Below are 27,637 nucleotides of genomic sequence, written 5' to 3'. Positions count from 1 at the left end.
TCTCAGCCCTAAAATAAGATGAGGACCTGTCCATGATGCTGCCTCTCGACCTGTATCAGCTGTGATTGGCTCCAACTCCCCCCGTGACGGGATGATATTACAGGATAATAGTAGAGGCTACAAAATGTTGGTCAAATATATGTTAGTTAGTTAGTAGTTTAATCTCTCTCTCTCTCTGTCTCTCTCTCTCTCTAGGTCTAGCAGTAGCGGCGCTGCAGCATCACTCACATGATCATGAAGCCACAGCCGCTCGGTGAGGTGCACGTCCAACACAGGTGAGGTAAGAGGTTCATCAATTTATCCCTGCTCCTATCATCGCTGGTGGAGTTCGCTGTTCACTTCGGGCCACAGGGAAATGCCCCGGTGCTCCCGACGGGCAGCTTGCCACCGGACACACTGAGGTTCATCAGTCAGCATTTGCCACAATAATCAGCCCAACCTCGCTCAGCCAAGGCTAACGCTGTTAATCCGGATTTAACGATGCTTTCCAAGGTGCTGGGAACAAATCTGAAAGCAGGCACTGGCAGGAAAACTCATTTTAGACATAAGAGACTCAAATGAAAACTGAACCTCAGACACTGTTCTAATCTTCAACACCAAAATATTGAATTAGATGATTTTGCCAAACTGATAATGTTGTAGTATAGTAAAGTATTGGCACATGATGCCTGTGGTAATTGGCTAAGGTATGGTAACCATTAGGCATGAAAATATGGTGATGATTTGAAAAACACAGCCACTAGTTGACCCTTAATATTTAGCAACATGCTAAACCCACAATGTACTAAATTGAATGGAAGTGAATTGGTTCCTTTGATTTCCTCCAGATGGGTGGAAACTTGACGTTGGGCACAAAACCAAGACACCAGCTTTTTTTTCCTGTAAAAGCCAGTTGTTCACCTGTAGCTCATTTCTGAGAAGGAATAAAATCCAGCATTAACATCTGGCAGTTCTATAAAATGTGAATCTCAGGGAGTGTTCTTCTGTTTTGGTTTTGCGTCGTTACTTTTTGTCTTTAACACACCGAGCACATCCGCTTTGAGGGGTTTTTGAAGCTGCGTCCCAACTCTGCATGGCAGCAGGAACCCGACCTGGATGATGTATGAAGCTGGAGGCAGAGTGCTGAGGAGCCCCTGACGTCTTTTAGACCGCTGCCTCTTCACGTCCAACCCCCCAACTCTCATCTTGTTGCTCGCCTCCGATGCCTAATCTGTCTCCTTAGCAAGCACACTTTAGTTTATAGACCTCCAACTCCCTCTCCTCCTCCCCTCGTCTATGACGCATCACCCTGCATTCTCTTCATGTCTCCTCTGCGGCCTAATTGATGGGTGAACACTAACAAGTTGCCCTCCCTCCATCTCTCCATCGTGTCCCGGTCCTGAAGGGCCTCTCTCCCTCACTCCCACGCTGCCCAGCGCTCCATCCTCCACCCCCACCAGCCCCTTTCACTGCTCTGTTCATTATTCATCAAGTTTCCCTTTGGATCCAGGGAGAGCAGAAGCATGGCTGAATAGGCAGACTCAACAGCTGGCCCCAGGGTACCTGAGCGATGGGAGTGTGTGTGTGTGTGTGTGTGGAAGGGAGGCAGAGGTGGAGAGAGAGCGAGTGACTGACTGACTAATTGATTGACAGAAACAAAAAGGGGGTGAAAAGGGAAAGAGTGAAAGTCAAGAAATAAGAGCGACCTGCCGAAGACGGGTTTCAAAACAAGGCAATTGGGCTCGGACGCTAGGAAACACGGAGCAGCCGAGCTGAGGCGTCGGATGCAGAAGGTGACTGTCTTGAAACCAAGAAAAAATAAATGTCAGAGGTTTAAAACACCACTTATATGTAAACAGAATAGCTTTAGTACATACTAGAGACTTTATAACCAATATTACACAACTACGATATTATATTTTCTGAATCAGGACACATTCAGCGTGCATTATTGTTTAAAATAACATGTGTGGTAGGAAAACCTGCAGCTTAACATCTGATTCAAGACAGCAGGTGATTGTCTGATCAGAATTATGTCTCAGGAATCTTATTTTTACAGCACATTTACTGGCCAATCAGAAACAAGTGTTTTCCTGGTCATGGTCCTTCCATCCATTATACATCATCTTATCCATCAGCAGTTGAGAGAAGTTGTGCAGGCTGGAACTTTACTGCAAGCTACACACTCCAAAGTGAAAGCAAACAATTTAAATGAAATATATATTTGGACCTAAAAACACTCTCAAAAGTAAATGGCACCAGAAACTTTTGCACAAATTTCAAACCTGCTTTTTCCAATTATCGATCCAATCATAACAAACCTCTGCTCTGTAGAGAAGTGGTTTCTCATCAGTCGGACACATATTGAATTGTAGCAGTTGGAATGTGCTGTATGCAACATCTGTCCGCTGCAAAATAGTTTATCCAGTCAAATCGAAGAGTAATCAGGGTAATTTCTTAAACATAATATTAAGAGTTTAACTAAAAGATGCTGTGGCAGAAGCAGCCTGAGTTAGTTAAATCATAGACTGTAGATAAACATGAAAGACATGATATTGCCTCCTTGTGGTCGGCTGCAGTATAGGTCGTAAAACTCAACTCCTCCATGTTAGCAGATGGGACATGGATCAAACTAAAAAGTCAAATTACACATCAAATAAATTTAACACAATGATGGTTTCCTATCCTTTTCTGATATGTTTGGTTATAATTAGTTATTTGAGGCTATAAAAACAGGGCGGAGTGTCATGATTGACAGGTCAGACTGGCTCATGATTGGTCGAGCGCTTGTGTTACGGGACCTTGAAGCTTATATGTCCAGCCAAGATGGCAGCAACTGTGTCTGATCAATTTTGGCTTGATTTTTGTATAATGGGAGGAAGCGAAGACGTGCTTACAATAAAAGGCATATTTTATTACATCGTTTTTTCCTCTTCATTCAGTCTGGTCTCACTAAATCACTTTGCTGTGGCTCATGTCGACACTCCTCTCTTATTGTGGCATGAAGGTGAACACGGAGCTGTTCAAAATAAGGTCTCGCACACACTGTGATATTGCTCGTCCTCGCCACAGTGTGATTGTGAGTCTGTGCTTTGGGTCCCCAGTCAGATTATGACCAGACAGTGAAAATCATTGAAATGCCCCAGGGGAACCGACCCTGTGACAGGCTGTCAGTGACACCAGATGTGTTCGACACTCGGGGAAGGAAAGTGTTTTTATAGATGCATACATGGCTGCAGATACAGTTTTGAATCTTAGAGGCCACTGCGAAACATTTTGGAAACAAACGACTCGGTGCATCATTTGCGCACCTCGACTGCGGACTCACCTTTATTTAAACTTAATATATAAAAGAAAAAAAAAAAAGCTTTCAGTTACTTATGATTATGAGAACAAATCCCAATGAGAAACCATATCCACGTTTGCGCCCCTGTGTCCTCTGTCTTTAGAAATGTAAATCTGAGTATTAGGTTTGACCTCGTGAACTTAGAACACATGTTCAAATCTCCCAAAAAGCTCAAACTACTTTGCATAAATGATCTTTAGAGCTTTACTCGTGCAGGGAAGGGCCACACGAGTAAATTTAACTTTGTGAATCTTCATATTATTTTTCCCCTGGATCCTGCTGCTTAGATGTTGACCTCCCTCCTCTACCTCCTCTTAACTCAGCGGAGTAATTGGGAGCCGCACTTTGCTGATGGCGCTATTAAGATTGTGAAGGATGAAAGTAACGCTCAACTCTTCCTGACTCTCGACCAGTGAGATACCTCGTATTTAAAACACGAAAAAAGATTTGGTTGGAAGACTCACTCTGAATATTTCAATGGATTTGGAAACCAGAACTAGAAAAATAAATAACTGATGTCTCATACAGGTGTAGGCCTCCAGACATGTGAAACCACCAATCTGGGCTTCAATTATATTTGTTCCTCAAACACAAACTTCAAAATAAAGTAGCTGAGGCTCAACATTGCCCCTAGGTTTAGTTCCCTACATGTTATTAATGGTTTTAAATGAAATATTCATATCCTTAACCTTGACCCATGACCCACATGAGCTGATTACAGATACAAATGTTCAGAAAATGTCCAGACAATTGCTTCCGGACATTATCCAGACTTTACCTTTCAAATAAGAAGAACACAGCAGGAGATTGTTCACAACAACAGGAAAGTGAAGGGTGACATGTTGCTTGTGGTTAATTATTTGGTGGATTCTCACATGGCCCCACTACAAGACTCCACAAGACTACAAGAAAACAGCGACATCTTGAAATCACTATTCATATTGAACTGTGTGTTTTTAAAACTAAAAAGTGTTGAATATTCCCATATTTGACGCTCATGATTCAGGACAAAAAAAAAAAAACTGAGTTTAACGCTCAAGGCTGAAAAAGTTTAACACATTTATTTCCAAGTTTTGTTGCTGAAATGAGAAACAGAAGAAAAAATTAGTGCAACATTTAGAGCAGTTTTAAGTCCCAACAGGCTCTCATGCTTGGATGAGTCAAACTTTTATGGCTAATTAAAGTTACATTCCTCTTGTTTTGAAGCACATTTCCTCTCCCTCTTGCAGAGCAGTTCTCTGCACAGTCACCGGTGCTCTGAATCCTACTGGGACAGTCAGGGAAGGTGTTTGTCTCTGAGAGAAAATGAGATGGGGATAACATATCGCTCCCTGATCCCTATCTTCTATAATCACGTGTTAACAGAGAAAGGCAGGAGCAGGAGGAGGAGAGGGAGATAATGGAGAGAAGGAGGTGGAGGTGGAGGGGAGGCACAGGGAGGCCGGTCCGGGCCGAGGATTGATGTGAGAACCGACCAATCCGCTGCCTGCCTCGGCCTGAGCCGCCGCAGTAGCCGGGCAGGATTGGAGGATGCTTCGGCAGGGAGAGATCCGCGCACACGCACTGCATGGGCTCGGCTCGTCCTGCCTGCCGCGCACACACACGCATACACACGCACTGGGGGGGAGGAAGGGGGTGAGTATCGGCTTCTCGGCGAGCAGCGCAGTCCAGCTCTGCCCCGGAGAGGATGACAGCGGCGGGAGGAGAGGAGTGAAAACAGGGACGATGGACCAGGAGCAAAAAGACGAGAGGATGAGGAACAAACTCAAACACGCGCACGCTTTTCGCCGTTGAATCTGCTGGCGCGTGAGGGCAGTGCGCGAGGACAGGTAAGACGGATGAGTAAGTTTGTTAAATGCATCATCCTGCAAGTTTTTTTTAATTTTTCGCCCGTGCGTAAGGATGGTCCGTGGCGCGGGCGTGTGCCACAGCCTTTTGATGGACTTGTGTTTGATGCAACTGGGAAACAAATAGGAGTCTCGTGCGCGTTTGCGTTTCAGCCTCGTGAACATTTGGCACCAGGGAGGCGAAGTAGAAGTGCGCGCACTTTCCCTCGGTCAGGTCTTTGGCTGCACGGAGCGCGTATTGGTTCCATTCGGGCTCCGGCGCGCCTCGCTCCTGTCTCCCGGGGGTGTCGGTGCCCACGGCGGCTCGGTGGAGTTGTGCACGACAGGCAGGGGCTGCTGGAGCAGAGTGGGAGTTGGGGGACTATCCGATTCCTGCGCTGCGTGTTGCCGCACCAGTGTAGCCAGACTGAAATTTACGCGCACTGCAGGAAACAGGAGTCCACTCATTGACTGCAGCCGAGCTTTTCTATCGCTGCACCAAAACGCACAGACGCGTTTTGAGTGAATGCCTCAGTCATTGCAATCTGTGAAATGCTTTGACAGTTGTGTGTGTGTGTGTGTGTGTGTCTGTGTGTGTGTTTGTGTGTTTGTGCCAAGATGCGTGAGCCAAGTGCCAGATGCTCAGCTGTCCCTGTTAATGTTGCTTTGATTGGCTTCTGGTGAGCACAGGGAGAGGGGGGGCTGAATGGCTGCCAGTCTCGAGCAGTGCGTTTGTTATTTTGCAAGGTGCTCACCTTCTCTGATGTGTTTGCAAAATGTTTAAGAGGAAGATGTCAAGTGTCATGTGACTCAGTGGCGTGTTGTTGGGCCACAGTGCGCGTGGGGAAGAACAAGCTGTGAACATTTCACAGAGAAGCTCCAGCAGGCTGCTGCTGCTGCTCTGGGCTGTGGCAGCGATGCAGTAAATGTTATTTACACGTATGATGGGAAAATCTGTGCTGAGGGAGAAGTTCGGATGTTTTTCTGTTTCCTTGAATTGGGGCCTGGGGAAGATATTGGTTCTATTCCTTTTGGTTTTAGAGATGTATCTGTGTATCAGTGGACAGCAAGAGGCGATGATCAGTTCATCCCTCACTTGTTTCCTTTGGGTAGCCTCACGTCCATCACATTGTTCCATAAGAAACAGAGGGTATTAGATTACAAGGGGGAAATCCCCAAATGTTCACAGATGCACATATTTGATATTTTCCCCTTTGATTTATTACCTTGAATGATTCATCAACTGTTCAGGCAACGGTTGGTTAGTTCCACCACTCGTCTGAACACCAGGAAATGAAGTGACAGACAATATGTAACAAGCATAACAGGCCGACGGGCAGGCCCCTCTGCTGAAAACCCATCACGTCAATCTTCCCCCACGTACGAGCCATTTACCAGACGCTTTCCCTCGCATGTTTAATGTGCGGCGCCACGAGACGACTGACCCAAACTTTCAATTTAAATCACAAAGCAGTTACAGAAGCGGCCTGTGTTGACGTTCTGACCTCCATGGACGTGGTTCTCTAAATTTTCCAAAGTGGAAAATAGGAGCTGCAACGACAAAGAATTAAAAACTGCGAAAGCTCAGTGGAGTAGGGATGTTGGCCTTCACTCAACTGGGGTGGCATGAGATGAGTTTTCTTTCCTTTATACATTTTAGTAGTTTTTATTAAAGATGACAAAAACCAATCACAAGTTAGCAAAGCTGAAATAGGCCTTGGAATGTGCTTAGTCCGGTAAATGGCTTAAATGTTAAGTTGTGATTGATTGTTTGGCTCCTCCGCTGGTCAGATAGTCTAACACCAACTTAATTAAAAGGCTGAATCATTTAACCTACTGGAAGTTTTTATCTGGTTCTTCTTGCACCCCCGACTTGCAGGCTTCCCTTGGAGTTACCCATCTATCCTCACAGGGTCAGCAGATGCCCGGCAGTCAACCGAAGTGAACTGCAGATGGTCTGAAAGGATAAAGATGCTCCTTGATATAACAACATGTGTGTTTGCAGGCCTGTGGATGTTTTCCCCTTTGAAAAGGGCACGGAGCTAATTACATTATTAATCTCTGTAAACACAGAAATGGTCTGTTTCACTTCCAGACTGTGGTGGTTGAATATCCCTGCGTGATGCAGACACAGCACTATGGGCATAAAGGCCAAACTGTACATGTTGATCACTGGATTATCTGATTTGACACCAGTTGGATGAACTCTACCCTGAAGTGTTGTGTCAACTCAACTGTGAGCGACTGTGCAATTATCAGTCAGTCGTGGCAGCATGTCTGCAGCTGAGGAAAGCGTCTTACACGCTGCATAATGCCGAGCATCATTAGTCAAGCTGGGCTTAGTTCTCGACCACACATTGTGGCTGTTTGGATTCTGAAAAGCCAAATTCAGATTTCCTTTTTGACCAGACTGGCCAATCAAGGCTGAAAATGGACATCTATGATGGGGATTAATTATCAGGGGCGTGATAACCAGCGTGATAACCAGCTGGAGCTCAACATATTAACATCACACAGCAAAGCTTTCTCCAGATCTATCTCAAAACCACAAGACATCATGGTCCAAGCAGAAAATGGCTCACTGCAGGTGGCTACAGGGGGATGGAGGCCGTAATGTTTTTTAAACGTATCACTAGAAGTCCAGAAAGGGAAAAAGAACAGTGGCTCATTGTCCCAACAGCGCAGTCAAAGGGCCATTCAACAGATAAATCATGCTTTCATCCAAACATTAACAGTCTCTTCACAGGCCGCAAACTGAAAACTGGTCATTCACTGGCTGCGTCTGCCAAGAGAGGGACCGACAATTTAGGGCTTTTTTTCGGCGAGTAGCTTTGAAAAAAGGCGACTGGCGATGATCAGTCTCATCAGCGATGCCATCTTCTTCCAAATCCAGGAATGAGACAAGGTGAAATAATCCCCTGCTTCTAATGCAGCGCTGTGATGGGATTCGGTGGCGTTTAGAGATAAATGACGCATCGAATTTTTGTCATTAGATTTCTTATCAGACATGCTTCTCTGGTGGGAGTGTGGACGAACACACACACACACGAACACACACATGAACACACACACACACACACACACACACACACACACACCGTGTCTCAGATTGAGGATAAACAGAGTTAAATAAAAAATAACTTCAAGGATCAACCTTTATGTTTTGACCAAATTATTTCTACACATTATTGCTTCGGAACAGAAAAATAAACCTTGGAGGAAATCTCTCTTTAACCTAATTGTATTTCTGCCTCGTCACTGCTCCTCCAATCTGCAGTGAATCAGCCTCACTGAAAACCTACAGCTGCACAGAATTAGACATTATTCACATAATGGATCTTGAAAGAAGTTAATTGTTTCTGCAGCCTTTCATAAGGGAATCATAGAAATGGAGAACTTCTGTGTCTAAGACTCAAATATTCAATGTTTAGACATTAACAAGGTCGTTTTCATAACACTCCTGTATGACCTATAGTTAAACTGACAATTAGTAATTGTTACAGCTGGAAAATGTTCAAGACTTATTGTGAATTATCAATGCAGTTGATCTGTCACCATCATGTACATCCAGATAGAAGTGATCAGACACACTCTTGTCCTTCAATGTGGACATTTCAAATGTCATCTAAATATCAATACTCAGCATTTTCCATTGCTATACCTTGCCCATTATATCTCCTTCTTGAGAATCGAGCATTGAAGCAATCTAGAACACATTTCCACAAACCAATAGAAAAAAACAACAAACTAGATCCATTTCTTGATTATCTTGAGTTGTGACTGACTCCGGAGACGCTTTGAAATCCTATTTGAGTGTTCAGACTTATTGGAAATGCAGTTCCAACCATCTTGGATCTGATTTTCAAGTATCTTGTGTTTTGTTGCAGTTCAGTTTGTCTAACATCAACCTGGAGACGATGTGGACATGCGCACACAGAGGACAGATTTGAGCTGGCAGTCTGAACAAGGCCTTTCACAGACCATATGGTCCCATGGACTTAAATAGGCTGCCAGACGACCGGTAACGGCCAATCAGGAGTCACGTGGTCAGAGCCAGAGGGTGTTTTCCATGAACTCATCAGCCAGGGAGGTGGCGTGGAGGCACATGGTAATCAGTCTGAAAATGATAACACCTTTGGAGGCATTTCACTTGTCTTGGAGGAGGAAAAACGTTAATCAGCAAAACCTCGTCCTGATTTAATCCACACTTACCAAACATATTAATACACAGAGGAGAATAAAGTCCTCTCTGGCCTGTTATCATCTCCATTCTTTTTTCTTTTGACTTTCATTGCTTACAGTGGGGCGCAGAGCGCTCTGTGGCATTATTGCACTGTGGGTTTCTTCAGTGAGAGCAACATTAGAATGATTCATCTCCTGCCCTCACTGGCAGTGACGAATGGGCGGCAAAGCATTTCCTTAAAAAAAACAAAAAAACAACCCCAGCATTATAAAAAGGAAGTTTGATCATGGCGGAGCATTTTTATGAGACTGCAGCATTTTGACCTCAGCAAAACACAATAAATGACGAAGTCGGCCGCGTTAAAACCCAGAAAATGTCGTAATTCTTCATGAATCATAAATATCCAGTTTGTGATGGCTTCATCCATGATAAATATACGACGATGTTTTTCAAAGATGTGACGACTGACTTCAATATACGTGTCATTTATGATAAGTAGATCAACGTGTCCTACATTTGAACAACACGTCGCACTGCTCTGCTGGAGATGAGTCTGATTTAACACAAAAATTAAAAATAAAAAAACAGGCTTAGTTTAAATTAGTTTTGCAGGGATGCTTGATCTAAATGCAGACAAGAAAAAAAAATATGCAGTGGCTTTAAAGTTTGATGTAGCAGAAAAATGTGTTAAGTGAAAAAAAAAAAAGGAATGAAATTGCTGCTGCAGTGGGACACAGATAAGAATATTCCCTATCTGCATATTTGTCCATAGTTTGAGAGTGTCTCTGCAAGCCCATGAAGACAAAGCTGTTTGATTGCCAATATGCTGCATGAATAGTTAATGTCCTATTAGGGAGGGGGGTGGATTTCCATGTCACGTTTGTGAGTGTTTGCTCAGAGACTTTTCCTTGTTTTAAATAGCTTCTTAAGGACGAACCGTCATTATGTAATCGCTGTGCGTGTCTGCCTGGGATCCTGCAGGCGGCCTCTGAGTATTTATTTTGTTCCCTGCTTAAAAGCGTCGGGCTTGTGGATTTGCCTTTTGGTCACATTCGGGAGGTTTCAGCTTCTTCAAGGAGGCGCCTGTGTTTTTATTCACCTGGGCACATCCTTCATCATACTTATCCCCCCTCTAGATTTACATTCTGAGCTTTAGGCATTTCGCTAACACTTTCATACCCGGCGATGTACACAGAATAAATAGACATGTTGATACAAAACTCAGATTAAACTTGTTTTCTTGAGCTATATTTCAAAAAGTTGCAAAAGAAATCTAAAAAAAAGTAATTACTTTCACTCAATATTTCTTAATAAGATATGTTGCCTGATTCCTCTTTGTGTCAACAACGGGTGGTTTTATGAGCAGTAGTTTAAGATAACTCCTCACATGAATTATTTATAATATTACACAACTGCTGTGCTACATTAACTACCTTTTTAAATATTGCTCTCAATGGACTCTAATACAAAAGCCTTAGAGTGTGCTGTCATGTCAGTAGCGTCGGTGTCCCGGTGCAAAGAAGAAACCCTGATGTGTCTCACTGATAAAACATTAGTGTGCTGTGGGCCTGTCAGAGCTGCTCAGCCTTCACGTGCATCTCCGGGATGTGGAAATGTGAGATAGATGTTAATTGGACCATGTCAACGATTTATGAGAGTGATCGGGGGGGGAGGGGCGTGAGCTGGACAGGGCGTCCCTACTGATTCACAGATCTGAGGTGGATGAGAGGCGAGCCCGGGGGGAGGGGGGGCTGCGTGGACGACAGCGGGAATTTTAATAACACGTCTTAAAAAATGTCTGCAAAAGCTTTGGGGTCAATAATGAATTTTATTAAAAAAACACAGCAATAGTTGACCTAAATATGGTGACATTCTTTTAGTGTATGTGCAGGATAGAGAATAATGCGAACACGCATCTTTTCCATTCGCACATTTACTACATTTCACAATGAACGGAAATCGCTGTTTAATTCAGGCAGTGGCTCCGTCGCTGTGAGTGTTCCAGCTGGGTCGTGTCGTGTGCGAGCAGATTTCCTTAGAACCGTCTCCAGAACTGTGATTGAACCATTCACTTTGTAACAACATCTGGCCGCTTCCCTGCCCCGAGTACTCTGCTGGTGAGCTCGGGCACTGCTGCCAAACCATCAAGCCTCGTGCCAAAGTGTCAAGCAGCTCTCTGTGTGCGGAAAATGAATTTGAACAGAGTCAGAAAACCTGGGTCAGAAGCCATCATTTTTAATCTAGACAAGCAGTCGCTACTAAAACCAGTGTTTATTTATGTTTATGGGGATAAAACCACTTGTTTGAATGACATTGATAGTGTGGATGTGGATGTGGTTGGAGATCTATCGCTCATAAATTCCAGAAAGAGCAATTTAATCCTGTTCTAGCTTGTTTGTAAAACACAAATACAAACTCTCCACATCATTAAGAATCCATTTTCCTCCGATTGCCAGGTCTTAGACTTCTAGGACGTTAACAACATGCAACATCATAAGTTTTCACACATTTGTTGATTTGAAAAGTCAATTGATTTATGAGTTAACTGACGGATACAATCTTTAATTGTGTAAGTACATACTAAGGCAAGTATTCACAATATTCACACTTGTCAGACAAGGTTTTCTTAGTCTTTGATGCCATCAAATTGAATTTGTTGTAGATTTATGGCTTTTCAAAGGCGACGGGAGCTTGTGATTGAGTTAAATTCAATTCAGGACAGTTCATTTGTCCAAATAAGGCGTTGAGTCCTGAAACAAAGCACACAAACAGACAGTAGACAACACACCTACACACATCAACAATCCAAAAATACACACATTCGAAAGAGTTAAAATACTCGGGAGTGCGAGAATACACGAGGATCTGCCAGAGTGAGTCAGCCGGTCCAGCGCCGGCAGACGAGTCCAACGCCACAGAGGCACAGGCAGTGAAGTCAAATTCACAAATGCAGTTATAAAGTTCATAAACAAGTCAGACTGACCATTTCTTCTATTACGGCTGCTCACAGTTCTTATGGCTCCTGGAACTCAACCAAACACAGTTTAATTTTGATTAACCATCAACTGAAAGAAGTCAGAGACGGGCATTTTATCGACTAGACATTTCAATTTGAATTCACTAGATCCTGATTTTTATTTGGAAGAAAACAAATCCTGGATCTGCCTCCTGATCCGTATCTGCACCAAAATGTAATGGGCTCTTTTATGACCAATATCACATCCTTATACCAAGTTCTGTCGTGATGTGTCTCGTAGTTTTTGTGTGATCCTGCTGACTAACAAACAAATTCAAATTAAAACACTAACTCCTTGTCAGAGATTGTCAAGAGATCAATGAATATGAGTTTGTTTAATGTCACTGCACTTATTCAGAGGACCCAGTACTCAAATCTCTCCTCAAAACAATCTGTTAAAGTACGACAGTGAAAGACTAAAGACGGAACCAGAAGACGAACCGGTGATTTGGAGAAACAGAAATGTGAGAGAATCACAATCTGAGTCCGAAGTGAGAAAGTCGTGATTCTCACTTTGGCCAGAAACAGGTTTCTGTGAATAGCTGATTGTCTTTGTTTTTCTCACGATGCTGCAGCAGGTTTTACATTTTGACAGTGTTGGTAAAAATACATCGAGAGAAATATAAAAACTGTGTGAGTGTGAAAACACGACTCCCCCGGCCCACACAACATACTGTGTTTTCTCCTCACACTTCCCCCGCGACTATTCATCCTTCCCCTTCTTCTCTCCCTGTCGTCTGCATCACCAGCTTTTTCTTTATTTGGACAATGAGGTGGCATATTCCCCCCCCCCACACACACACTCTCTTTCCCACGAGCCTCTGTTGGCACCTGAAGAGCAGCGTGGCGAGCATCTGCGAAGCCCCCAAATCTCCTGCACTTCAACCTCTCATGAGGGAATCTACCTGGCAGCGGGAAAGCAAGCTTATCTGTGTATGAAATGCTAATGTGAATAGCCTCAGCCCTACTTTGTGGATGAGAGCACAGGGGCCCTCTCCTTGTTGTAAGACCCACCTGCTCTGTGTGTTTCAGCATGTGCGAAAAGTGTGAAGCCTGCCAAACTGCCTCGGCCCCGAATTTAGACTTCGCAGACATGAAGAGAACCAAGTGCTGCAGGGGATATGAATACATTTTCATTCTCAATCCACCTGGTCGCTTTTTTCCTCTTGTTCCGTTCGGCGCCGGGCGACCTCAATCCCGAAAGCACTAGAGGCCCGCCCAAGTGGCGCGGAAAGGATTAGTCACTTCATTGATTTGTGGAAATTTATCAACAATTGCTACAACTCATTAATCATTGAAGTCATTTATTAAGACAATGCGCCTATTAAATTAGAGGATTTTGTGATCTTTATTGTTTTTAGATGGCTGCAAAATTATTTCATGTCTTCATGGGTAACCATTTGTAAACAAGTGGCCCAACCTGAGTCCCTATATAAGTAAATGACCTGATTTATACTGTCACTAGCCCTAAAATGAGGGGGAACATTTACTATCCAACAGTGAAGCCTTTCTGGAACAAGGACAAGATGGTGAATATGTTTGAAAGTCTTCTGCACTAGCTGGATGTTAGGTTGACAACCACCAGCGGATGTTAGGGACTTCTCATCACTTGTGTACCTTCACGTCATCAGGTGATTCAGCCTTTTTATCACAAGACCCCCTCTGCTAAGACAGGCCCACCACAGACGGAACAGACTTGGGTGTGTCCTTAAACACTTGGGGCCCAGTTGGGGTCTTTCCTCCTGATCCAGAGCCGTTGACTGCAGCGCTGTGCTCGGCTTGTCTGTGGATTCACAGATCTCCAAGCAACCCGATGGTGGATTGTGCAATAGAAATATCTAATGTAATAGAAATATCCAAGATAGGAATGTTGCCACCTTGCACCAGTGATGTAATTTGGAGTTTCCACGTTCCATCACGAACATGGAGGAGGTGAGGCTGCGTTCAGCCACCAGGGGAATCGAGACGCTTTGGACTTACTTTAGGAAGACATCATGTGATCTATCTTGAAATACAATCTTTGTTTACGACAATTTGTTCGAGAGAAGAATTTATGTGGATAATCAAAAACCAATCAAAATTAAGTGTGGAACTAAAGTAACTTTTGATTAATTACTTTTTAAGTAATAAAATGTGCCAAAACATCTAAAATTGTCCTAAAAGTGGTTTACAAGAAAACCAAGCAATTAGCTTACTCGTTCAAAAGTTTCACATTTCATGACATTACATTTTACAGAACAATGAATTCATTAACTCAATAAATAAATCAAAAGATAAATCCATAAATGATGAATAATCTCGAGTTGGAGCGCTGCATCCCAGCGTTTGCCGTTTGCCTCGTGCACGTCACTTTGACCGACCCGTGTCTGGATGCTGTGCGGCAGCGTTTCGCGGTCGGAGCGGAGAGATGATGGTGAGGAGGATGATGATGATGATGATGCAAGTTGAAAAAGCGCGTCCTCTCTCTCCCTGCAGTGGCCGGCAGATGGGTGCTGTCTGCTCCATCCTGTGTGATGAGAGCTCAAGAATTCAGCCATTAAACACACAACAGATGGGACATTTTCCTTCTTCCGCCCAGCTCTCATTAAGCAGCCAAACAACATATAGCGGGGATGTCGAGCGCGGGCTTGTTTTTCTAATTTGAAGGGGGAAAAAAATTGAGGATGAACTCCTCCCTGACAAAAATAATTAAGGTTGTTTAACTTGGCATGTAAACACGAGGAGATGAACCCATCGGAGGCTCTCATCTTGGAAACCTTTGGCTCGGCCAAGCTGTGTGAGGTGCGCTGCGTTTTGGGTTTGTGGTAATCAAAGCTGAGCGTGAAGACAGATGGCGTTTGGACGGTAGCGCGCTGGAAGGACAAGTTGCTGTTGACTTTGGGAGACATGGTGGGAGGGGGTGACTGACACACCATCCTGCCCACAGACTCAGTGGGAGTCATTACTGCAATGGGCCTAATTACCTTCCGGCCTAATCTGTGTTTAAAAGCCTGCTGCTTATTGCTTTTAATTACCCACAAGTGTATTGAGAAAGACAGAAATGCAAGGTTGGAGAATTTGTCTGTTGTGTTTCAGGATTTTTGTTTGTCCACGAGGGAGATGTTACAATCTTGACATATTTTTAATTTTAGATCTTGAAGAGTTAGTAACTTTGGTGTAGTTCTGTATTTCCTTGAGTGTTTATATATATATATATATATATATATAAATAAATATACTGTATACAATATTATATTGGTTTTATTCGATAGATGCTTTTTTCAAACATAGCGTCTATGTTTGCTGATATATTCCAACATGAAAACCTATAATTTGCAAGATTGTTTATTTTCTTATTTCAAGTTCTACATATTTAGATATACTTGTTTTCTTTTTATGTATAGTTATTTATGATTTCTCCTCAAGCCTCAATGACAGGTGTTTGTTATAAGAGTTTGATTGCAACAAATTGTCGTTGGGGCTGTAGTTTACACCGAGGCCTTCAACTGTCCTCATACCCGGGAGCACAAGTGTGTTTGACAGCCTGACTTTTCCATTTTCATTTAAAATGTCACCCAGACATTTGTATTGTCTGAAGCCTTAAAGCTAAATTATTTTCACTTTCAAGGCGAGAAGACAGCGCTGAGTCCCAGCTCCTCAGATGTCTATTTGACAAGGAGACAAGTCGAGGGTAGTGGGGGTCGTGATTATTAGACGACCTCAAAGTTGTTTTCTGTCGAACGTCCTGGGTTATGCAACGTGATGAAAGTCGTATTTTTTGCAGGTGTTGGAATACAGAGCTCGAGTTAACTTTGGAGTGAGAGGAAAAAAAAAATCCATCATTTGCTGCTGGGAAGGTGCTTAAATTGAGGTATAATGTGTTTTTCGTTAAATGGAGTGGAGTTGTAGTGTAGAGCAGGAGCAGGTAGGAAATGAGATTGGTGCCATTAGTTTTGGGTGGTGGGGGGGGGGGGCTTGAAGGTGAAGCGAACGTGTGACGAGTTGCTGGTTCATATTTCAGACGAGCAGCTGCAGCAAACCGCAGATCTGCTCCCCTCACATTTTTCGAGAACGTCATTAATATTCTCGTCATTAATGATTTATCAGGTGAGCAGGGATCCACTATTAATCACAGTGTTAGTTTTAATGTCCTGACCGTCCTGATCCGTGGATATAACAGCGATCGATACCGTCCATGTAGCAGTTATATTTACCAAGAACTTAGAAACCTCCATAGTAACAAGGTGTTTAAATGTTTGCATTAGCTAATACACTCACACAGAGGATATACTCTAAAGTTAGTTAATCCCTCAGACTCTGGGTTTGTGGACACGTTCAGGTACGAGGAGGCTGCTGCAGCGATGGTGGCTCCTGCAAGCCGTGACTGAGGGAATAGACGAACAGCCGTGACGCCAGGGTTCTGCACCTGAAACGTTTCAGATCTGACGCTAAGTGATAGTAACTATAGTAACAGCATGAGACCCTGTACTCAGATAAGAGTCAGTGCTCTATTGGTCCTTACCTCCACCCAGGATGTTGTGTTTCCGACCCTGTATGTAAAAACTACTGCATGGATTACTACGAAACTAGGTGGAAAGATGAGGTGTGCTAATCTGGATCAGGATTAAGGAATCACTTGAGGATGTACTGCAAACAAATTGGCACGTTTAGGGGACTGACTTCTATAAGTGTGCACAATTAGATGTAGCCTGGGCCTTGGTGTCACTCGAGTTTCCTAACACATATATTTAAAATTACAAAATGCCTTCCATCCTTTCCAGGGAAGATCTCTGTTCATCCAACATTCATCAACAACACATTTTCTGTTGTTTCCCGGGATGCAGTTAGTTTCCGGTCCAAAAATATCCTCAAGGTGAAACAAGGGTTTTAACACCAGCACAAAAACTGTGATCCCGACAGACAGCTTCCATCAGTGGAAGCTATTTTAATGTGGCTGTGTGGACAAAACCTTCATCGCATCCTCTGTGGGGGATATGAACCTGACGAGATCTGAATCATATGAAAAACGAAAGGTGATCATACCCAGCTGTGTATCTCACGAACCTCACACAGAGATGACAGCTGAAAAAAGACAGTATTTGTGGAGCCACTTAAAACAATCCAGTCCATCAGTCGTGATTCACTGTGCGTTTCCTCCTAAGATGGGAAATGCCACAGTCTGCCGGGCTAAGCCACCTGAATCGCTGGCACCGCTCTCCAACCTGTTTTGTCTCCTCCAATTTCACGGAACCTCCAGGGTGTGCCACACATTCAGGGGATTGTCTGGCTCGAGAAGCTGATCAGACTAATCTGCTTCCTTTCACAAACAACGAGTCGGGTCAGATCTCCCAAGAAGGACTCCGGGCGAGAGGAGCTCGATACAGAACAGGTACAGATCAATCACAGCTCTGACAAACTGATATGACTGTCAGTGAACCAGGGAAGGAATGCATGAGGCATTTAGTTCCAAAGCACATATACAATGCAAACCATGAATATTTAATACTATCACCGGACATTGTTTAGATGCAGGAACATTTGTTGGGTCTAAAATCCAAATAAGATCAAAATAATGATCAAAACCAACCAAATGATGATTCTCTGTGCAAATATGACTGATTCAGACTGATAATGAAAACTAACTCTGCAGGTTTATGTCGATATTCACTGGAACAAATGCTTGTGCAGAGCTCTGAACTGAAAGTGAGCGAGTGATTCAGAATAAAATCCTCTTCTGTGATATGTGTGATATTTTTACAGCAATATGTCCGTCTAACAATCCAGGAAATCTCAGTCTGTATGTGGCTCGCCTCTCAAAAACCAAAACCAAGCGCAGGGTTGAATTTGGTGCGATTTGGACGGATGTGATGAGTTCAATATGAATATATACTTTGACTAAACAGGCAGTAGTGGTGCCGCAGCTTCAGGGTCCAGCAGCAGGTCTTTACTTGCTGCGGCTCAATGGGAAACCTGCATCCAGCATCACCACAGGTCAAGGTTCATTGCACACAGGCAGGTTTAGAACGGGCACTGCACTCGTAATCTGTTTGTAGCTAATCCTGCAAAGTAAACACCAGGGTACGTCATTACATCACAGCAGAAAGCATATAAAACTATAGTCGTGAAATAATGGCAAATCTCTGATGGAAGACAAATGTACACATGTTGATTTACTGTGTTTAATCATATTGGACAAAATCCTGTTTTCCCCGTTGCAGTCCGTGAACTCCAAAATGTGTAAAACCATCTCGCCTACGATAAGAAATGCATTTTCTTATGGTTGTAGAGAAGAGAGCAGAACATGCAGGATTGGTCTTGAAGCTCGTTTTCCTTTTAGCTGCACGCAGAGCTGCGTCTGATTCAGCAGAAAACACACATCCGTGCTCAGGCCTCAGGAACATTTCACAGAGCGGCTGCAGACAAACACGGCGCATTTTGCCGTGTCACTAATTTTCTCCTCTGCTGTTTGTATTTTCCTGTACTTACTTTAATCCTCTTGTTTACTCACCGTTGCTCAGCGAAACATTACCCGAGACTACAGGCAACGCACCCGCCCCGCGACCGGGTGGAAACATATTTGTATTTGTTCTTTTTCGGACGAGGTGCACAGTCAACAGAGTCTTTGTGCCGTGGCTGTCTCTCCTCCTGGCTGCTCCTCTTTGTGCCTGACGACAGACAGAGGTTCAGCGATATGTGCTTTGACCTGCCCCGGTCCTGCGCTATCTGCTGTTTGACATCGGCACAGAGCTGATGCTGTGAAATCGAATGCAGTGGGTGAGCGTGCAGCAGGAGGCCAAAACATTAGCTATTAGCAGCGAGTGACGGGAGCCCGTTCCAACCTGCATCTCCGCCGCTCGCTCGACATCGCTCCCTCTCTCGCCGTGTTTCGTTTTACTTTATCTTTCTGGCTTTTTAAGTGTTTCACCTCCCGCTGTGCCATCAGTGGCTGCGGCTACGTGCGAGAACTGCTGACTATCCTCCAGCTAAAGTCTTATTCCACTTGGGATTGTTTACATCACCGTGTTGATTCCCTGAGATTGACTTTTTCCGTCACAGTATTTCTGTCTATGTGGTTTGTCTGCAGAAACAAGTATATAAAACAATGAAACACAGCAAATAGATTCTGAAATTATAGATTCTGATTGTTTTTGTCAGCTAATCAGTCAATTAATAAATTTAGTAAAATCCACATTACTTCATTTTTTATCAAAGCTCTTCACTCTACAAGTCACTCTATTACACACCATCCACACACAGCTGGCACAGTCGTCAGGGGCAGCATCTTGCTCAAGGACACTTCATGCAGACAAGAGGAGCGGGGGATTCAAACCACCCACCTTCTGGTTACTGGCAGGAGAAATTACTGTAGTGGTTGGGGACAGTTGGTGCTCGACTGCATATTTACTGCAGCAAAACAGTGGGAAAGATCTAGCGTCGAAACAATGTCGTCCATTTATATGTCTTTATTAGTTTTTGTTGAAAATTACTATAATTTCTCACATGTATTAACAGTATATGTAAAAGCAGAACCAACCAAACCATCAGAATTGCATGTAAACGCAGCCATCTTGTGTGCATCCTGCCAAAAATCCTAGTGGCTGCCGCTGTGCATAACCCATCCTGTTAAACGCTGCACATATACAAACATGCCGTGGGCAGCAGGCTGCTCAAAACAATATCATCAACATAAAAGGGGCAAATTATTTCCATTGACAGAGCCAGATGCTGTTGATTTCATGGCTCCCTGAAATGTATTTTGCTTAGAATCAGCATGATAATCAGACAATTAGGAGACTGATTGAAGAGAGCCCCAGGAGGCAAAAGTGAAACCACTGAAAAAAAGATATTCTCATTCTGACACACACACCGCCTGACTCACTCGGGTACCTACAATTTTCTCGCCAGTGCTTTGACTTTGCAGGGAAATTGGTTCCAAATGTAGAATCAAGATTTTATTGAATCATAAGAAATGATTTTTGAAGAAAAGGCGTAAAAGAACTCCGCTCTCTCGTCTCTGCAGGGCATGATATCGTTCCCTCAGCCACAGGGGGATGTGGGTGTAGCTGTACCTATGCAGATGAGGATCTTTCTCCAGATTACACGTGTTCAGTGTCTGCCTGCGTGTTTATCCTCCGCTGCTTTAATCCAAGTGGAGGTGGAACAGACTTTGCGCAGCCGGAGCCAGCAGCAGGTGTTGTCCATTACGACGGCTGCACTTAGTCAACAACAAATATAGTTGAGCTGGATAATTTGCATAGAGAAGATATATAAAACATGGGGATTAGTCAGGGGGTTCTAAACACATCTTAATCCATATATATGTACAAATATTTATATTCACACAAAATAAAAGAGAATCAGTGATTATCCCTCAAAGTGTGCGACAGTGGTAAGTTGCATTAGCGTCTGGTTTTAAGGTTTCGCTCTAATGTTGTCACATGCATTGTGAGCAGCGGCCTTTGAAGTCTGTCAGCTCTTATATCCTATTAAGTATCAAATACATGTGTTTGTCCTTTCGGTAATCCCCACGAAGCTGCCACTCTGCAGCACTTTGAACGGCCGACCCACTCTCCTGCTGCGAGTCGCCATTCCACCGTGTATTTACTTCATCTTCTTATTATGATTATTTAGAAGAAAGGGGCCTAAATGTGTGTTGATTTTTATAATTTATGACTTTGTGTTATTATTCAGTGGTTATTAAGTGGTTTCCTTTTAAAAGAAGCTTTACACGTATACTCCACCACACTGGATGGCGTCAGCACTGGTTTAACTTGTCCTTCATGTCGTCACCATAAGACCGTGTCATGTTTTTACCCTTTGCATTTAGCCAAGAGACTATCTAACCTCTTATTAGCACATTGCTGTGGCCGTAGAGATCATGTGGAGATCAGAATCCAGGTCACAGGTTCCCCAGCTCATCTGGAGCACTGGGCTGCACCTGAGACCTCAGCTGGTGGGAATCAGCGAAAAGAGATTGTTGTTGGTCCGTTGTTATTCACCCCACTTACTCTGTGACTCCCACTATCCTTTGGTTCGATGTACCAGGTTTTGTTTTTAGTGGTTGAAACGTAACATTTCCTTTATCCATTTCATCGAGGATCCTTTGGGTTCTGAAGAGTTTGAGCCTGATTTAGAAATGTAAAATCGTTACTGCTTCAGCAGATTAGGGAAGGAATTAACTATTTGGATTTTGAATTAGTTGGTTTAGAAGAACACATTTTCCAAAAATAAATCCAACTTCTTGGTCGGACCAGTCAGTCGGTGTCGTGGTCATCCTGAACGATATGTTAGTATCAGTCATGTCTCTGTAGCTTTGAAGATTAATAGTCAAAATCAAATATTTGTTGCTGCTCAAATTGTTTTGCCTGAAAATAAATTAAATCTTTGTGTTTTTATTAACCTCTTAACAATGGACGGTGCTGCTGCTTCAAGCAGACAAGACAACAGGAGGCAGTGGAAAACTCTGCAGCTACTTCAGGGGACCGTGATGTCCCCAGAAGTAGCTGCACACTGAAATAAAAAAAGAAAGGAACGAGCGACGAGAGGAATCTCGGTCCACTGAGGGGTCTGATGTTTTCATCTGTGACTTTCAGGGGGAGCCCTTGTAAGAGCAATGGGTAGATGTGTTTATCACACAGTCAACACGGCTGAAAGCTCTTTGAGAGGAGAATATTCTGTCACCCAGCAGGTGCGACTTGTTTTAAAGTGTAATCACCAGAGCCTGGTGGAATTGTGTCGCAGTGTTCTGTGTGCCTTTTACTAGCGATGCAATTTCCACCTCGACGTGGTCTCTTCTTAAGGAAGATGTCTAATCTTCCCGCATAGCAACTTTAATGAGACTCTGAGTCGTTGTTAAATCACATTGAAAGGCGTCTCAGAGCAGCAAGGTCAAATGATGCAATTTTCTCTCATCAGAAAAGGAAAATAAGTGAACAGCGAGCAGCGATGTCACACTTCAGCAGCACTTAAATAACATCTAACTCTCCATAATGCCTCCGCGGAGTTGCAGGGGTGCAATGCACGTTTTAATGCAAAGGCGGCGCCGGACGAGCTTCCCTTGAGTGCTCGCTAACACAGGAACCCGACAAAGCTCGCAGTTATTCTTTTACTACTTCAATGCCACCTTCAATATACAATTTTGATTTAGAAAAACTGTGTCCCTCTGTCTTTTCCATCCCAGTGCGTTCTAAAAATCACCCTCCGCTCCACGTCTGAGTGGCTTGATGTCTGCGCTTATCATAGTAAATGTATTTCTTCCTGCCACACTTATTATTCACCGTGCTGAGGCGCACACTGAGCCTCGCAGTCGGCCCCGCTTGTGTTAAAACATACAAATGCAACCCTTTTTTTTTTTTCCCCTCCTTCCCCAGATCTGTTTTAATGAAGCCAGCTCATCCTTTGAGTTTCAGGGCCAACGCTGCTCTGCTCTGATACGTGACTCTGACCTCACGTGGCTGCATCCCTCACCAAACAGGGATGTGACCTCATAGGCATGGACGGCCCTTTAATAGCAATAACTCCTTCAAGTCCAAACTAGTTTGTGTCATCTGCATAATGGGGGGGGAAAAAATGGCTGGAATACTGAAGCAGGGGATTTTTTTCGACAGTTTGAAGTGCACATCCTCATCTGAAAGGATTCATGAGTTGCAATTTAATTGGAGGGAATTAGCGGACATTTAGCTTCTTATATCCGTCACATTAATCTCTAACTGTGCGTTTCTCTCTCTCCCCTTGTCTCTCTCCCAGGAAATCCAGAATGGCTCCAGGGATTAACCTCTGCTCTCGGTAGAACTACCCAGAAGTTCACGTCCGTGTTTTTTTTTGCGGAGCATCTCACAGCCTGGGAAATTCCATAATGTAAACGCATCGTGCGCTTTTCTTGCTTTTTTGATAAACCTTCGGCTTTTGGGCCATGAACCTTAGAGGAGCTACCGGAACCACGGTTTTCCTCGTTTGGATTTAGATCCCTCTTTATCCTGGACTACATCACGGGCCTGCAGCGGTGGCTAGTGGTGGTGGCTGTGGCGGTGGTGGCGGGAGGACCTCTCCACCTCGGAATACAGGGATAACTTTACAAAAGCGCGCGCCGCCATGAGGATATCCGCCACCTCCTGTATCTGTCCCTTTCTGGTGTGCCTCTGCTTCATCCAGAGGTGCTATGGTGCGAGCCCCCACGCCCCCTCCAGGGTGCCGTCCAGAAACCAGACCAGACTGGCCAACGGGGAGACGGAGGTGCACCACAGACCGAAGCGTGGCTGGATCTGGAACCAGTTCTTCGTTTTAGAAGAACACATGGGACCGAAAGCACAGTATGTGGGAAAGGTAGGATTTTACTGACTGCAATTGCAACAAAAAACCAAAAAATCTTTTGATTCCCATGCAGGGAACTTGCTTTTGAACAGCTCTCTCCTCTTGTTTATTGAGAAGTGGGTTACAGCAGGAACAAGCTGTTCCATTGAGGTAGATTGCCACGTTGGCATTGTACATGCTTTTTCCTCCTCTGATGTGGAAATGCTGTTCTCATTTGTCAAGGTGTTTGTGTTTCTCTTCCTGTCATTACAAAGTCCGACCGAATTCCTCTCATGACAATGTCCAAGAAAATGTTTAATTCTCTGTAATTAAGGGGCCTCTCAGCATGTCTGCCACTCTGGGAAGCCGACGACGCACGAGTGGATTACGATTGAAAGTGAGAGTAGCCCTTACATCAAGCTATCTTTGAACCGAAATATTAGATTTGGTTTCTCTTTGGGAAATGGTCCCAGATTTGATCTCTTTGTAGAAAACGAACCAGCACTGAAAGAAATCGAACAGTGGTCCAATAGGGACATAGTGTCTCATAGTTGGAATTTCTTTTCTGACTGTAATTTCAGCGTCACTCCGGAGTGACTGGCGACAGAAAGCGGTGGGTGTTCTCCGTGTTTCTGCAGAGGTGACGGTGCAGCGTGGTTGTTGGCCGTGGTGACTTTTCTGTTAGCTCCACAATAAGCCACAGGGAGCTGGTTAAGTCCTCTGCTTGCAGATTGCCTGCCCCTTATCTCCCGAAATGTGAAAATGTATTTCTCCGCTGCAGTGATCATTATTCCAGGCACTCAGGCACAGACTAATCCCCTCAACTGCACTCAGAGAGAAAGAGAATGAGAAAAGGCAGGACGCCCCTCTGACTCCACGTATGTCTGTATTTCAACAACTGTGCCGTTTGAAGGGGAAAATGAAAGAAGAAGGGATGACATGCACGGGGAGAAAAAAGGTGCGAGGGAGGAAAGAAAAACACACAACGAGAGCAAATCACCTCATAGGTCTGTTTTTCAATAAACCTTCGCCAATGTCCTCGTGAGCCTGACAAAGCGGCAACGAAAAGGCTATTTACTGGTGAGGCATGTTTTTGCTAATATTATTTGACGCATGAATGAGCCGTAAAATCCCACAGCGCCAACAAAAACAATCCCTCAGCGTGTGTACGAGACAATGTGTCCCGAGTATTAGACAACACAGAGATTCCTATTTTTTTTTTTTTTCAGTTTACCGACTGCACTAACGGTAACAGACGTGGTTATTCCAACATTAAATTCATCCACTGCTTTGAAGTTCAGGTTGTTTGGTTTGCCGGCTGCTCGGCTGATCTGCTCCTCTCCTACCTTAAGGGTGTTGTTGTTCTCTTGTGTGTGTGTGTGTCCTCTGTGTGTGTGTGTGTCTCTGTGTGTGTGTGTGTGTGTGTGTGTGTGTGTGATGGGGATGCTGCTGCTGCTGCTGCTGCTGATGAATGCAGAGTAAACATAAACAGCTAATCCTGGATGATAATAAAGCACTGAGAAGAAACATAAACATTATTAAGGAATCAATTTGACATGCATGTTTAAAGAGATGAGGTCTCCAGATGGTTCGCACAAAAAAACATTTAATTATGTGGGTTGGGACTGGTGTGCTGTGTCCTAATGTGGCCAGGAGACAGAATGACCCTTAATTAGACGAAGACAAGACAGGAGAGGAGGAGGAGGAGGAGGAGAAGAAGGAGGAGGAGGAGGATTAATGCACTCTGCTCGCACTGCGCTGTATTGTTTTTGTACGTCCTCCCTTTGCTTGATTAAAAACTCTGGACATTAGCGAGCTGCAAATGGACATCACCACTACAGGGATAATTGCTTTCATCAGAAAAAATATGAGATTTTAAAACAGACTTTTCATGATAAGATATGAACAGAATACAGAATAATAGAATTCTAATGTTGGCTTTGCAAGGTCAAACACGACACTTTGATACCACAATATATAAGACATGGGAAGGCTACGTGCACTTTTAACCGATCCTCTCGCATAAAGGAACTTCTGGGAATAAGTGAAGCGGCCAGTCTGTCAAGAACATTTTTAATCCCCCCGAGGTGTCCCATAATCCCCAGTGACACCTTTCTGGGGGGGCTGATGCATTTGGGAAATGACAGCTTTGTGCATGAGTGAGACGCAAATGCTCGGCAGGGGACAGGGCTCGTCCAGATACCAGACAGGAGACAACCCACTCTCCCAATGGGAGGTGTGGATGTCTTCACGTCAGTCAGCTCAGCGTGGCGCTTTGAGGGGTTTCCGGCAGGTTACAGACAGGATTGTAATTTTCAGAAGACGCATGCAAATCCGCCAAACTCTGCCTGAGTGTGAGCTGCGGTGAACTGTCTGCGGCTGTTTGTTGAACGGAACCAGATCCTCGGTCAGAAATCCACGAACTGAACCATCTTCTGGTTTCTGTTCTGCTGCTGAGATGTAGTGGGATTTGACAGAATGGGTGCTGCACACCAGGAGGAACATCCTCTTGTCTTATCCTGTGTTAATTTGCAGAGCAAAGTTGCAACCTCTAAGAAAAAGGTACCTGAATGTTTTATTCTCGCATCTAAAAATGGATTGCGCTGTGACAGAATCAGGCAACTGTCTTGTTGTATTTACAGTAATAACTCAACAGTGGGAGAGGAAGATGAAACAAAAAACAGAACTGAAGTTTTTTTACATAAAAGTGCTTCTCAGCCATGAAGGAAACAAGTGCATGCAAACTGGATTATTCTCAGTTTTAAACCACTCTGGTGTCACATGAAATAAGAAGTTTTTGGAAAGAGGAGCATCCTGAAAACGGTGGAAATACCAACCAATGGAAAAAAGCGTTACGACGATGAGATGTGCACATATGTGAGGAAGAGTGTCATTGTTTACATGTGGGCCTACAAGCGAAGCTCTCGTTTAATTACTCTTTTGATTAATGTGGTAATTAAGAAAAATACTTAGCGAAGCCTGTGGCACTTTCCCAGAGCTCAAAGCCTTGTCTTCAAATTGCACGAGACTGCTGTGGTGCAAATTGTCTGTAAAATCCTCGGCACTCATGCAATCACACAAATGCATACAGGGTAGATACAGTACAGAAGAATAAAATACTTTATTATTCGTAGTATTCCAGCAGAAAATCCACAAATCATTGGCCCCTCTGTTGCTTACATAAGAAAGTCCGATCCATCCAATATAGCAAACGGCTACACCTTAGAAAGAGTCAAGGTCAATATCGACCTTCTGGCAACCTCGAGTGACCACAAGCAACAAATCACGGAGAAAAGACACCGGATCTGAGGCGTGTGCGTTTTGTGCAACGTGCTGAGGAACCGTGAACAGCCGGCGTGTGGTATTTTTAGAGCGATGCAGTTTCAAGGCCGACAGAGAAGCAGAGACACTTAACACAGTGAATAAATGATACACCTCCACGCTTTATGCTAATTCACCCTGTCAGTCCGAAAAACGGAAGAAATTATATTCAGAATTATGTCGGAAGAGAAAAACAAAAGTGAATCCTCACATTTAAGAAGCTGCAAACAGATTTATTTACTTCATGTTTTCTGGTTTTAGTCGTTTTAAAGACTTCTTGAGACTGCTGTTCACAACTGGACAATTATCACACAGGGGAACTTTGCACTGGAGAACATCTGCAGCTACATCTGGAAACGAAGTTCTCTGCTCATGAGGAGTTTAAAACCTTCACCCAGGAGCAAAATTGAATCTGTAAAGTAGAAATATATCATAATTTGATATTTATCATCATGGCAGATACTCTTATTGAATACTCAGCCAATATATAACAAACCCAAATCCATTATGCCAAAGAAATGTAATTGAGGCTTTATATATCACAATTTAACCGTAACTTTTAGTAAGACAGTGTTTAAATATATAGTATAAGTAACTATAAGTTACGTTATAAGTAATATTAAGGCCCAATACTGATAAGTCTGTGAGGTTCATATTGGTTGACAGATAATCTATAATGGTTTTGCCACTATCGGAAC

General features: G+C 43.7%; 1 protein-coding gene across 4 annotated transcripts in view; it reads left to right on the top strand.

Annotated features, from left to right (window-relative positions):
• LOC118098936 (cadherin-18) overlaps positions 1 to 27,637 on the top strand; it is a 135,471-nt gene that overhangs the window by 58,737 nt on the left and 49,097 nt on the right. For 2 of the 4 annotated variants that reach the window (XM_035143196.2, XM_035143195.2), the window contains exons 2-3: positions 196 to 280; positions 23,076 to 23,651. In XM_035143196.2, coding sequence (XP_034999087.1) covers positions 23,421 to 23,651 — 231 coding nt within the window. In that variant the 5' untranslated portion in view covers positions 196 to 280; positions 23,076 to 23,420. Of the gene's footprint in view, positions 1 to 195; positions 281 to 4,908; positions 5,155 to 23,075; positions 23,652 to 27,637 lie in introns of those variants that run through there. The other 2 variants (XM_035143194.2, XM_035143193.2) reach the window with 2 other exon arrangements.

The sequence above is a fragment of the Hippoglossus stenolepis genome, chromosome 19 (genome assembly GCF_022539355.2).
Source record: "Hippoglossus stenolepis isolate QCI-W04-F060 chromosome 19, HSTE1.2, whole genome shotgun sequence".
Taxonomy (NCBI): domain Eukaryota; kingdom Metazoa; phylum Chordata; class Actinopteri; order Pleuronectiformes; family Pleuronectidae; genus Hippoglossus; species Hippoglossus stenolepis.
This window is presented reverse-complemented; position numbering and strand designations above follow the sequence as displayed.